This window comes from Vigna umbellata, chromosome 11 (assembly GCF_029865625.1).
Source record: "Vigna umbellata cultivar VRB3 chromosome 11, Vumbellata_1.0, whole genome shotgun sequence".
NCBI classification, from domain to species: domain Eukaryota; kingdom Viridiplantae; phylum Streptophyta; class Magnoliopsida; order Fabales; family Fabaceae; genus Vigna; species Vigna umbellata.
Window position 1 is genome coordinate 3,207,935 of NC_142175.1, and position 14,440 is coordinate 3,222,374.

Here is a 14,440-nt window from a genome sequence, read left to right on the forward strand (position 1 = left end):
GTGGGGTGATGAACTCTAGACAACCTAATGTTATTTGGCCACAAGTCGGGTTGATCCAGATTGTGAAGACAAGATCGTGAGAGAAAGAGACTAGTATCGTCTAAAGCTTCTCTGGTTTTGAACTTTAACAAACAACATTAAAGAAAATAGCATGAAAAAATAAAAAAGAACACAAACACAAAGAAAAAATTATAATGATTATAAAACGTCTAAACACTAAAAGTCAGGGAATAGAAAAAAATACTCAATCCACCATTAAATACAATGAAGGTCCACCATTAAAAACATATAATAATTAAAGGAAGTTATATAACATTTATGTATATATAATTATGCTGATAATCGTATAGTTGTCAGTAAAATTAGTTCTTGGTTCCGTGAATCCGGTAACAAGAAAGAAAAGATTTTAAATGTTATTAATATATTTTTTAAACAAAAAATAATTAATATTATATTGAAAAGATAAATTTAAATGCTATTAAAAGGCTAGGTGGGTGTCCGTCCAGTTCACCAATTACACTGATATTCTGATTAAATAGCAATTCAAATCATTCGGTATGCTATTATATGGTTATTTAAATATAATTATTGACAATAATGGTGCAACGCGGAAAGTCCTGGTCCTATGTTACACCCATATGTATTTCTCGCAACCGGAATCGCGACGGGACGACGATCCAAAAAAAAGTAACGGGTTTTGAAAAGAGATTTTGGAGTCGCCACCATAATTTATTCTGGAAAACTACGGAAAAATCGTAAAAGGATAAGGCATGGTCTACAAGAACCAGATTCTGGGTTCGGGAATCGGTTACGTGTAGGGAAGGTATTAGCACCCTACAATGCCTGCCCTAAGGCAGTAACTTTAACTAAATACGCGAATATGATGTGGTTTTCAAAATGTTTAACTATCCCCTAAAATAAAACTCTAAAGAAACAAAATATATTTTTTAGTGTTTTGGGTCCGACAATGATTGACCTTGCCCCTACGTATTCTCATTCAGAATGAGAAATCAGGGTTACGTAGTTCTTTTGGAAACTGCTTGAAAATTTTGTTTGAGGAATTGTTTGAGAAATTGATTATGGATAAATTTGGATTTTTGGCACAAGGATGATGCGTGCGATTACACATGTGCCTAAACCTTTAAAACATTTTTATTATTTTTTAGAAGAGAAGAAGAAAAAGTTTTTAGCACAAGAATGATGCGAGCGATCACACGTGTGCTTAAGTTTTAAAATATATTTTTGTAATTTTTATTTAAGAAAGAGAAAAGGTTTTTAGCACAAGGACGATACGTGCGATCACACATGTGTCTAAACCTTTAAAACATTTAATAAATTTTTTAGAAGAGAAGAAGAAAAGGTTCTAACACAAGGATGATGCGTGCGATCACACATGTGTCTAAACCTTTAAAACATTTATTATTTTTTTAGAAAAGAAGAAGAAAAGGTTTTTAGCACAAGGATGATGCGAGCGATCACACGTGTGATTAAGTTTTAAAATATATTTTTGTAATTTTTATTTAAGAAAGAGAAAAGGTTTTTAGCACAAGGACGATGTGAGCGATCACACGTGTGCTTAACCTTTAAAACATATTTTTGTAATTTTTATTTAATTTATGAAAAATAAAAGGTTTTTAGCACAAGGACGATGCGAGCGATCACACATGTGCTTAACCTTTAAAACATATTTTTTAATTTTTAATTTATCTTTTAATTTTTATTTTTTTTATCTTTTATTATTAATTATTTTATATGTATTTTTTTTTATGAATAAACCCGACAAAACATAAGATACAATATACAAGAGTGGAGTTATCATACAAAGGGTTACATACAATAAAAAAAACTAATAACCAAACAAATAATAAAAATAAAGAAATAAAAGCTTAAAAATAAAGCGAGAGAAACAAACCAACAAGGAGTGCAGAGATGAAAACCAGAAGTATGGAGAAAAATTCAAGCTCCTTTGTTTGGCCCAATACTCTTTTTTTGAACTTGGTATCTATCAGTGGTGCGAAGATGAAAATGGAAGTGCATCCTGAAATGTGTGTTGAGGCCCAATCTTTTCTCTCCCCTTTTTTATTTTCGTTTGTATAAACAAAGTGGGCTTAAGACCAAATGAAAGGGGGTGTGGATGGAAACGCGTGTGGCGGCACGAGAGAAACGCGGCCCAATTAGCTAGGCCCAGATCTTTATTCAGAAACCACTCACACCTTCATTCTTCCTCTGCTAAACACGAGAAACAGACTCTCTTCTCCCAGCCTAGAGCTCCGATGAAGAGGCGCCACCTCCGCACAACCACTGCCGCTTCCCCAGACCGGCCGCCGCAAGCCGCAAAACAAGACACCACTCGTACACTTATCGCCGCCACAGACCCTGCCGGTTTCCACCTCCGAACCAGACCAGCCACCGCGACGAAGATGGCCACCGCGCCACTGCCCTTTCGATCCAGCCACCACCACTGCTTCCAGCCACCACCGCGCGCCCCCAAACCTCCATTCGACTGGCAGCTGCGAGCCGCCGCAAGCCACCGGGAGGGAACCCGACCATCGCGAGCTGCGACTGATGCCACCAGATCCCGGCCTCTCCTCTGCAGCTTTGACTCACCGCCGTCTCCGACGAACCGGCCGCCGCTCACGACCACGACCCAACCTCCACCCAACTGGCCACCGTCGACTACAGTCCACGACGTCACCAAGGATGACTTGCTGCCGGAGCCGTCGCCGGCCACGGCACCAGGTTTCTCTCCTCCTTCCTCTCTTCGTGAATGCTGGCCTTGGTCAGTTTGCCTACAACTCCACCATTCTCTGCGTTGAACTTGTTGATGAACGCTTCCACTCGCCGGTTCAATTTGTCCCAATTCAGTGATGGCTCTTTCCTCAGCCCTGTCGGCACATTTTGTCGAGCTTGCAACCACTGGCGCTTCCTAGAACCGGTGATGTTGCTCCCTTCTTTTTTCTGTGAGATATGTCTTCCTTCCAACTTGGGACATGTCGTTGTGTGATGAAAATGGAAGCAGAAGGTTGGATGCTTCAAGAGTTTTGATGATAAAATCTTGTGGAGGTAAATAAGAAGAATAAGTTCAAAAGGAAAAAGGGTTTCGATGATGGCTGTGAGCGTGAATATGGCTATGATGATGGGTGTATATGAGTTGCTAGCATTGATAGAGAATGGAGGAGGATTGAGTGTTTTGTGATGCGGAGATGAATCTGTGGAGTGAATGGGATAGGAGTATGTGTGGTGAATCCTGGTTTGGTGAGGAATTATGAAGGGTGATAATGAAGTCTTGTGTGACAAGAACGGAGGTGTCGCTCCAAGGTTATGGAGACCTCGGATGAAAAGGATGGGTGTTGGAGGCAATGAAGAATGGCCAAAGGTGAACGATGGATGAAGATGAGGAATTGGGAGTGAGGTTTGGGTGATTAAATGGAGGAAAACAAAGTTTGCGTGTGTGCCCGTGATGATGATGGGTGGGAGTTGCAGCAGGGGAATGGAGATGATCATGTGGTATTGGAAATCAAGTGTTGGAGGTGAAGATTGATGATGTTTGGTAATAATGAGCGTGTGCTATAAGATTCTAGAATGGGGAATGTGGCAGACTCACCGTAGCATAAGCAAAATGGAATAAGCATAAAAGGCAGTTATGCAGTAAGCATACATGACCACACAGGTGAGCAAGAGGCTTACCGCTCGGAGCTCTATGGCTGCTGCTAGCTGCGTGTATCCGGTGACCTCCTCTCCTTCCTCCTCTGGCCCTTGTCTTTCTTTGCCGGTGCCAAAGGTGGATGCCCTTCTGTGACTGGATGATGACCCAAGATCAAGGTCCGAAGAAGCAGTGTCCAATCCTTCTTTTCTTTTCTCTCCAAAACCAAAATAATAACCTTCCCTCTGCTCTCTCTGTGTGTTTTTGCGCAATTCTTTGTGCCCCAAATCGCTCCGTACCCAATTTCGTATCCTCCAAAACGGATTGTACCAGTACCCTGCAACCCGCCTCTGCCATCACCCCAGCACTATGCAGAAAACGTTTTGCTCCCTCTCATTCCAACACACACGTACACTGCTCCCTAAAAAAAACACTTTTTCTTTTTTTTTTTTTTGTAACGTTTCAAACCTTTTTTTTTTTGCTTTTCCTTTTTTTTCTTTTTAAAAAAAAACACAAAATCAAATACAAAATAGTACAATGAAATTAAAAATAATAACATAAAACAAAATGAAAATGCGGAAAATAAAATAAAACAAAACAAAAATAGAAAGAGACCTATCATTTAGTCAATCCGGACGAAATTGGATGTTGACAGTATTCTAACAAATTTCATTTGGCATTTTAAGCGAATATTTTTGAGATGCTTTCTCTTCAAAAAAGTTTTCTTAAATGATCATTCTAAATCCGTTTTATATTAAATTTAAATTTCTTAAAATAAAATCTGAAATTTAAAGAAAATCACATAAAATATCAATGAGTTATATAAATAAGCCTGTCTTAAAACTAAAATTAATATACATATATTATTAGCGTATAAAATAATAGAAAAATTATAACAATAATTATATTTTAACTTAACATAATAAAATAATAGGATGAAAATATAAACATAGTACATAATAAATAATTTATTTAATTTTTTACTTTTGCAATAAATCCTCATTTAAAAATAAAAATGTACTTAATACATATACTACACAGTTACAAGTAAGTCAATTTTTATCTGACTACAAATTAGTCTGATCCAAGTATAAGTTAGTCAGTTTCTTCTCGATCACAAACTTGTCAGCTTCTATTTAGTAACAAGTCTGTCAGATCCTACCTGACCACAATTCAGCCTTATGCTATCCGACCACAAGCTTACCAGTTTTTACCTAGATACAAGCCAACCTATTTCTACTTGGTTCTAACCCGACCTGTCTAATTCTAATGGCATATTATTTTTTAACTTAGCAATTCTGAGTCAAACAACTGATTCATGAAGGGTCACAAACCCACCTAAACATATATAGGTGAGGACCTACAAATCCATAATTATCCTATAAATAGTACACTCATCGAGGTAAATAATTTACGTTCATATTTACAACATTAATTATTATCTGACACAGTCAACTAACTTAGGCATCAGAGTGTCTTTTACAGGCACACTACAATTAGTCCATGGAGGACGAGTACAAAGAGAAGGTTGGAAGGAAGAACACTTGATGCATGGAAGATTGAGGTAGTCTGTGGAACTCATTTTTTGAGGGTGTATTCAGCACCGAAAGTATAATTGTTATACTTGAAAGGTTATGAAAAAGATACAAATTTTCTTTGTTTTTCTTTACATTTGGACTACAGTAGAGGACGACTATCGAGTACTAAGAAGATTGGGGGACTAATGTACTATACATGGCTTGATGTTACACGATCGATGGCCAGTTCCTACCTAAGCACAAGTTAGCCTAATCCTACCTGGACATAAGTCAGCCTATTCCTACCAGGTCACAAGCCGACCTACTTGGCCCTAACCCGACTTGTCGTACTCTAATAGCATATTATTCTTTAACTTAACATATTCTAAATCAGACCACTAACTCATGAAGTAAATGGGCCATAGGCCTACCCAAGCCCATGTAGGTGATGGCCAACAAACTCATAATTATCTTATAAATAGTACATTAATAGAGGTAAATAATTTACGTTCATATTTTTAACATTAATTACTACCTGACGCACTCGACTAACTTAGGCTTTAGAGTGTCCTTTGTAGACACAGTACCATCAATCCATGGAGGACGAGTATTGAGAGGAGGGCAGAAGGAAGAACACTTGACGCATGGAAGAATGGGGTAGTTCGTGTAGCTCAGCTCCACAAAGTGTACTCGACTTTATAAATACAATTAATATACTTGAAATTTTATTGATAAAGATTCCAATTGCCTTTTGTTTTCTTTGCATTAATTTGCAGTACAGGTAAACTATTGGGTACTTACTATCGGTATCATGTTTTGTAAACTAAAGGTGATCTACAACTATTTTAGTGAAGTCTTTCAATGTCTTCAAGTCATGAGAAGATTGGTGGGGTGATGAACTCTAGACAACCTAATGTTATTTGGCCACAAGTCGGGTTGATCCAGATTGTGAAGACAAGATCGTGAGAGAGAGAGAGACTAGGATCGTCTAAAGCTTCTCTGGTTTTGAACTTTAGCAAATAACATTAAAGGAAATAGCATGGAAAAATAAAAAAGAGCACAAACACAAAGAAAAAATTATAATGATTATAAAATGTCTAAACACTAAAAGTCAGAGAATACAAAAAATACTCAATGTCACAAAGAAAAACTAAATTATCGAGTACCTACAAGTATCATGATTCGTAAACCAAAGGCCAATTATAACTATTTTATCAAAGTTCTTCACATGCTTTCAAGTCATGAAAAGACTGGGGGTTGGTGTACTATACACGACCTTATGTTACCTGGCCAGTTCCTACCTGGCCATAGGCCGACATGGTCCTACTTGGCCACAAGTTGGATATTTCCTACCCAACCATACGTCAACCTGATGTTATCCAACCACAAGCCGACCAGTTCCTACCCAGCCACAAGTCGACCAGTTCCTTCTTGGCATCAAGCCAGCTAGTTCTTACATTCCCAAATGTCGGCCTGATATTACTCGATCATAAGCTGGCTAGTTCCTACTCGGCATAAGTCGGTCTGATCCTACCTAACCACACGCTGACCTAATGCTACCTAACCACACGCCGACTAGTTTCTACCCAGCCACAAGTTGGCCTGATCCTACTTGGCCATATGTTAGTTGGCTCCTACTTGGGCACAAGTTGACCTGATGTTACCCATCCACAAGTCGACCCAATGTTATCCAACCATAAGTCGGCCAGTTCCTACCTGACCAGAGGCCAGCCTATTCCTACATGACCACAGGTCGGCTTTTTCCTACTCTAGTACAAGCCGACTTGTTTCTACAACATGGCATGTCATACTCTAATGTCGTATTATTCTTTAACTTAGCACATTCTTAATCAAATAACTGACTCATCAAGTAAATGGATCACGAGCCCACTCAGGCCCATATATGTGAAGACACACAAACTCATAATTAACCTATAAATAGTACATTTATCGAAATAAATAATTTACTTGCATATTCATAATATTAATTACTATCTGATGTACCTGGCTAACTTAGACGTGGAAGTGTCTTTTTGTAGGCAAACTACCATTAGTCCATGAAAGACGAGTACCAAAAAAAGGACAAAAAGAACATTATACAAAATAAAAGAACATTATACAAAATAAAAGATTATATATATATATATATATATATATATATATATATATATATAACATGAGTTTTATTTTCGTTTCTTTATGCCAATTTTTGTTTTTTTAAAGCAATGATGAAAACTAATTTTTCAAACTCTTCATGCTGTCTAATTTTTTTTTAAATTTAAGTTATTTTCTATTATGTACTCCACTTTTTTGTTTAATTAACAGTTTTAAATGCTATCTTAAATTTAAATATTTTAAAATAATATCTAAAAATACAAACAAGTTATATAATTTAAAATTAATATATCTATATATATATATTAATAAAAATTACACTAACGATTATATTTTACCTTAACAAAATAAAATTACATGACAGCATTGGATGCACTAATACCAAGTGTGTCGCTAGCATAGGTTTTGCAAGATGTTAAAGCAAGTAACCTTTTTAATCCAAAATAACTATAAAAAGACATGCATGATTGATCATACGAATAAGTTCCATGATGCCGATTTTTTTTATGTTAAGAAATAAATTGAAATGCACCCACCAAAGACATGAAGAAGGAAAAGGTGTAGGTGAACGAAAATGTCACAATAACTAACATAATAACATTGCATAATTGTTGGTTGAGTTTAGGAAGAAGACAAGATTTGTTTGAAGCGTGAGGATGGTTCGTTAGGCCATGCCAGAGTGGGCACGACGCACAACCACAACTCACTCATATGCCCCACTTTCTCCTTGTCTAACGCAAAACCAGAAAAGTGTCTCGTGAAGTGGAGGGTCTAACAAGATAATACAAATTATTACCAGCTCCTTTCTGCAAAATAATCATAAATAACGTCTTAGTAATCATAAATAGGATGACTGCGTTTTCATTTAGTAAGATTTACACAACTTTATTATCTAACTTTTTAAATAATCATGAGAATGAGTTAGACTTAAGCAGATTTGACAGAATTGAATAAATTAAGTTAAAATTTAGAATGAGTTAGACTTAAGCAGATTTACACAAAACTTTATTATCTAACTTTTTTAATGTTGAATTTGAATTACACAGTTATTTGTTTTTATAATATGGTATCATATTAGAGTTTCTTTTACTAATATTTGTTGAGTATATTGTTTCATTTAGTGTCAGATCATTATTAAACTATTTATTAATGTCTAGTTTTTATGTTTGAGATATATATATCTTGATGTAAAGAGATGTGTACATCAATTAAAAAAAATTAATTTATAATATAAATGCATACAAACCTCAGTCTACAAACGGATTTTGTTGGATTGAATTAGATTTACATCTAAAAGTAAACTTTTCCTGATTGCTTCAAGTTTTTTTCCGTTTTCTTATTTGAGCCTTGTCTTTAGGATTTCTCCAGACCAGTACATTCTAACTCATAAACTTCTATCACTCAACAAATGTGTAATTTTCTGAAAGCGCTGATGCATAAACAATCACGATTATACTTGTATCACTCAACAAAGCTATTGGTGAAAAATCACTTTCTTTCTGGTACTCTCCGTCACATCAATTACCTTATCTTAATTTTCTTCTATTCAAATAATATCTTTGTTATATTTAAAATATATAAAATACGTTATAATAAGAACGTTTAATTAACTTAACAGGGATACAATGTTAAAATTAATGTTATAGATATTAGCGAGATAAAACGAGGAATCTACTTCTACCACCTAACACCCAAGATCAGAAATTAAAAGCACATTCACAACTTATGGAGTGGTCCATAAAGAACCCAAAATTTAGAAAAGAAAAAAAAATTAAACCTGTTTTTATGAACGAACTTATTTATGGCTGTGATTGTGAGTTCACATGGAGATTATTGGAAAAGGAAAGCCTCAAATTGCAAAAGAAAAGAAAACAAAAATATTGTTTTATTTTTAGAAAACTTGCTTTTTATTATATTCCCTTGGTCATCCGCCACTCAGAAAAAGCGAACCACCAAGTTGCAGAATCCAGTAAAATGTATTAAATTTTGCTTTCTTTCTTCATCTGCTTTCTCTTCAATCTGCCCCTAAAAATCACAGATTCTACCTTTTGATGCTAATGGGATCAACCCACCAACCCTAGAGTCTCACGCCAGCAAGATTAATTCATTCATCTCAAACCAAAAACCACCCACTTCAATTATGGCAGCACCTTCTACTTCCAATTACTTCAGGGTCTTCACTTTCTCCATTTTATTCTTCAAAACCCTAGCATTTGACCCGATTCCTTTGTTTTCTTACGCTGAATTTGGTAAAGATCTGAAATTTAAGCCCAACGTGGCCCTTTATGGTAATGCAAAAGTGTTCAATGACGGGTCTGGGATTCATTTCTCTGGTTCTGGGAGTTCAGACACTGGGAGAGTCATGTACAAGAAACCCATCAAGCTTTTTCAAGGTAAGCCAAGACAACTAGTGTCAATTTCTACTTACTTTGCATTTTCAATCTCCCTGGACATGGGGGATGGTTTGGCTTTTGTTATGGTTCCAAAGGGTTCTGTAAGTGATGTGTTTTATCAAAGTTCTTCTGGGTTAAATGATAGAAATTTTGAAGTTATTGCTGTTGAGTTTAGTGATTCAGGGGGTGGTAGAAAAGGGGTTTCTTCTGCTTGTAATGTGACCATTAATGTTGGTGGTTCAGTTGTTGCTAAAATAAGTAACAAATTGGCTTTAACAAGTGGAGAAAATTTGCATGCTTGGATTGACTATGAAGCTAGTTCTAGGCGCTTAGAAGTTAGATTGAGTCAGCATGGAAAATCAAGGCCTTCTGTTCCACTGCTATGGCGCTCAATTGACTTGTCAAATGTGTTGAAGGAGAATGAAATGTTTGCGGGTTTTAGTTCTGTGAAGGGGAATTATTCTCAAGCATGCTTTCTCTATTCATGGAGCTTTGTTCTGAGGAGTTTTCCACATTCAATGCATTCAGAGCCTCTGGATCCAAAGGTGTTTGTTAAAAGCACTGAAAGTCCGGTGGTTAAACAAAGGAGTGACTGCTTCTTAAGAGTTCTTGCTGCAATGATATTTGGTACTGGATGTGGAGCTTTGACAGCATTTATCGTGCTTTACTTGTGGACCATCTTTGGTAATAAACGTGCAATAGTGCCAGAGGAGACTGTTATGCAACCTGTAGATGTTGAGTATAGGAAAGTCAAAATTGTTGTAAATAAAACCATCCAAGACAGTAAGAATTAGAACCTCGTGAGGGAAGAGGTTGGAAGCTTGTGTTTATAAATTAGTTTGTCTTGTATTTAGGTTTTGCTCTATTGTAGCAGTCTTGATAAAGATTGCTTACTTTTGGTTTTTCTGACGTCTATTGTTTATCCAACTGTGTTAAAGATTGCTTAGTTTTTTGGAAAATGCCCAATTTAAGGTTATTAATGAACTATAATGTTGCTTACATTGATTTTGTTGTATGAAGATATCACAATCAACTATGCTAATTAATTTCCTCGGGCATTCTTTGGTAATGAACATACTTCTCTTACGACTTTCGTTTACTTTCCATTGAAGAGAAATTACCCCTTCTTATCCCACCCTCTACAACAGTAGCTTTGTGCCACTGTATTTCAAGGGTCTCTAAAAGAAATGCTTTCACTCATTTTACAGGATATTGAAGTATCTGGTCTTGTCTGACATTATTCAGACAAGAGAAATTATAAACTGAGAATTTAGAACACTCATGCAGTGAAATGAATGTTATTATGATTTGGTGGTATAAATAACTACTGCTATAATATAATTATGGTTCGTCTCCCTACCCCCTCCCATTTAACACTGTATTTTAAGAATATCGATCTTTCAAAATATCGAATATCTTCAAAAGAAATATAATAGAGGACAAAAGGGTAGGATAAATTGCTAAGTATTGGTCGCTGAGTTGAGATGTAATTTCAGAGCTGTAATACAATTCAAACACGCAAAGCTTTTTCTGAGAAACATTTACCACCCGACGAACTTTTCTTTGGTAGCCTAAATTTCAAATTTTAACATGGTAGCTCAAAAATTTGAATTTAATCATAAAGTATTCTTTAATTAGAATTGACTTGACAACGACTTCAAAAAAACGCTCCCACAATTTCCCCCCACAAGTTATCTCAACATTCATTTCGAACTTATCACAGCAGTATTAACCAGTCTGAGTTGGTCGAATAACCTTTTTAGGAGCAGCAGTAAATAGTGTCCCATTCATACAGCAGAGTCATTCATATGCATATAACGTGCAAGGTGCTAACGAGTTACACTAATTATCGATATTACGATGGATTAAAATCTGAAAGCAATAGCAGTTTATATTGTCTTTCTTCCCTACCAACAGGTTACATAAAAACAGAAACAAAAACATCATAGCCTGTTTGATATAGAACAGTAACAGATCGAGCCGGACCATAACCATCCCCTCAAAAAGGAACAATTAACCGGCAACAGGAAGTTGCGGCATGTTATGCTATTCTCGTTTTCACCGCATTACACTAACATCAAAATCATATTTCATGTGCATTATACTCTTCCTCCTCATCTTCCTCCTCGTACTCATCATCCTCAGCAGTGGCATCCTGGTACTGTTGATACTCCGATACAAGATCATTCATGTTGCTTTCGGCCTCAGTGAACTCCATCTCATCCATGCCTTCACCAGTGTACCAATGCAAGAAAGCCTTTCTCCTGAACATAGCAGTGAATTGCTCACTCACTCTGCGGAACATTTCCTGAATAGAAGTAGAGTTGCCAATGAATGTGGAGGCCATCTTCAAGCCTGTGGGGGGAATGTCACAAACTGTGGATTTCACATTGTTGGGAATCCATTCAACAAAGTATGAGGAGTTCTTGTTCTGCACATTGATCATCTGTTCATCAACCTCCTTGGTACTCATTTTGCCTCTAAACATGGCTGAGGCAGTGAGGTATCGGCCATGGCGAGGGTCAGCAGCGCACATCATGTTCTTGGCATCCCACATTTGCTGTGTGAGTTCTGGAACACTCAGAGCCCTGTACTGCTGAGAGCCACGGGATGTCAATGGAGCAAATCCCACCATGAAAAAGTGGAGGCGGGGGAAGGGAATGAGGTTCACCGCAAGCTTTCTCAGATCAGAGTTAAGTTGACCAGGGAACCGTAAACAACAGGTGACCCCAGACATGGTTGCTGAGATCAAATGGTTCAAGTCACCAACTGCACAAGAATGTAAAAACAACACGGTCAATATTCTCGTTAAACAATAGAACACAGCCTAAAATTAATTGTAAACAGGGTTAGGTGGATATTGTAAAAGCTTACAGCTCGGAGTTGTTAGCTTGAGGGTACGGAAGCAAATGTCGTACAAGGCTTCATTATCTAGCACCATGCACTCATCTGCATTTTCAACAAGCTGGTGAACTGAGAGAGTGGCATTGTAGGGTTCCACCACAGTATCAGAAACCTTAGGCGAAGGAAAAACCGAGAAAGTAAGCATCATCCTATCTGGGTATTCTTCCCTTATCTTAGAAATCAACAGGGTACCCATTCCTGATCCAGTTCCACCACCCAGGGAGTGGCATACTTGGAAACCTGCACCAAGGAATAACATTAACAAATCATACAACTAACACCACGTTTCAAAAATCACAAGCAATTCCACTTCGAAAACCAACCAGAAAAAAAATAAATAACCAACCAACGAACCCATAAGCCTCAAAATAAACACATCCTTGGCTAAAAAGAGGAATAAACCACAAAAAACCTCTATTTCAAGGTTCACCTACAAAATAAAAAAATTATAAAAAAAAACTCGCCTTACAATCATCCAAGAATCAAATATTTCCTTAAGTTCCAAAAACAATCACAGAGCACAACCCAAGCCGCCACATGAGAAAAGCAACATGCACATACAAAAAATCCTCATGAACACACTACACTAAAAACCCAACTCAAAACCAATAACAAAACCCTAAAAAACTAGCTATGAAACAACACAAGCACACTCATTTCAAAACCACCCACAGAACCCCCCACCCTTCATCATACCAACAACGGACAAAAACCCAGACTCAAATCCACCGACAAATCACAAGAAAGCTTAAATCTTTAAACATAAAAGCACATACCCTGCAAGCAATCACAGTTCTCCGCCTCCTTTCGCACAACATCCAGCACAGAATCAATCAGTTCAGCACCCTCGGTGTAATGCCCCTTGGCCCAGTTGTTCCCTGCCCCAGACTGCCCAAAAACAAAGTTGTCGGGTCTGAAGATCTGACCGTACGGTCCAGACCGGACGCTGTCCATGGTGCCGGGTTCAAGGTCCATGAGAACAGCTCGCGGCACGAACCGGCCGCAACTGGCCTCGTTGTAGTAAACATTGATCCTCTCGAGCTGCAGCTCCGAGTCCCCACCGTACCTTCCGGTGGGGTCGATGCCATGCTCCGCACAAACCACTTCCCAGAACTTAGCACCGATCTGATTACCGCACTGGCCACCCTGAATGTGAAGGATCTCACGCATCTTGTCTAGAGAAGGAAGAAAAAAATGAAATTGGAATCTGAAAGAGATAGAACGATAGCGTTCTGGGTTTTCGAGTGGGGACAATGGGGTAAGAAGCGTGAGAGGGTTCTTTTTTATAGAAAAGTTGGTGGCTCTTTGTTGCAACGGTTAGATTTTGAATAGGGTTGGAGAAATGGATGAGCTGTGACGTATTTTTTTTATTTTATTTTTGGGTGGGAAAAAGGTGTGTAAGAGAGACGGTTTTGAAATTTGAAATTTTGAATGTCCAGCTGGAGGTACTGTTTTTGTGGACCCTTTGTGGGAAAAAAATAAAAAGTTTTTCTCTGTTTGTGGGATGATTGGGGTGACAGTCAAAATCTTTAACGGTGGAGTCTTTATAGAGATTTGAAACTTTTGGTTTTTTATTTCTTAAACATTTAAATGGTTGAGTAATTTATTTGTGCGTTTTGTTCCTTGCAAAAAGGTGTAAAGGCACGAGTCTAATTTTGCGGAACGTTAGTGTCCAGCTAAAGAAAATTGGTGGAGACTCCTTTTCTAAAATAAGATTGATTAAAATTTTGTTTTTCCACTTGTAATACGATGACACTATATCATTTTTTAATCAATAGTCATAATTAGATGACCATTGTCTTTTTTCCATCTTATTTTCTAACTAAAAATTCATTATTGTTCCTATGAAAATCTGGTTTATCCTAATC

The 14,440-nt window shown here is 37.2% G+C and overlaps 2 protein-coding genes across 2 annotated transcripts; one reads left to right on the forward strand and one right to left on the reverse strand.

The window, feature by feature from the left end:
• The first annotated feature begins 9,193 nt into the window (after nt 1-9,193).
• Nucleotides 9,194-10,669, forward strand: LOC124822533 (lectin-like protein LEC). Its single transcript, XM_047294546.2, has one exon. The coding sequence runs from the start codon at nt 9,416-9,418 to the stop codon at nt 10,460-10,462; it is 1,047 nt and encodes a 348-aa protein (XP_047150502.2). The 5' UTR covers nt 9,194-9,415; the 3' UTR covers nt 10,463-10,669.
• Nucleotides 10,670-11,505: 836 nt separating this feature from the next.
• LOC148190778 (tubulin beta-2 chain) lies at nt 11,506-13,863 on the reverse strand. The gene is made up of 3 exons (XM_088101554.1): nt 13,349-13,863; nt 12,543-12,812; nt 11,506-12,437 (listed from the first exon to the last, which is right to left on the reverse strand). The coding sequence occupies exons 1-3, from the start codon at nt 13,740-13,742 to the stop codon at nt 11,752-11,754; spliced, it is 1,350 nt and encodes a 449-aa protein (XP_087957680.1). The 5' UTR covers nt 13,743-13,863; the 3' UTR covers nt 11,506-11,751.
• Nucleotides 13,864-14,440: the final 577 nt, after the last annotated feature.

What these genes read in the sequence shown, in the direction of transcription:
- LOC148190778 (XM_088101554.1), bottom strand. Translation starts at nt 13,742, where the DNA reads ATGCGTGAGATCCTTCACATTCAGGGTGGCCAGTGCGGTAATCAGATC. An exon ending in GAACTGTGATTGCTTGCAGG is followed by an intron (nt 12,813 to 13,348) that starts GTATGTGCTTTT and finishes TCCTTGGTGCAG; the next exon opens with GTTTCCAAGTATGCCACTCC. An exon ending in CAAGCTAACAACTCCGAGCT is followed by an intron (nt 12,438 to 12,542) that starts GTAAGCTTTTAC and finishes ATTCTTGTGCAG; the next exon opens with TTGGTGACTTGAACCATTTG.
- LOC124822533 (XM_047294546.2), top strand. Translation starts at nt 9,416, where the DNA reads ATGGCAGCACCTTCTACTTCCAATTACTTCAGGGTCTTCACTTTCTCC.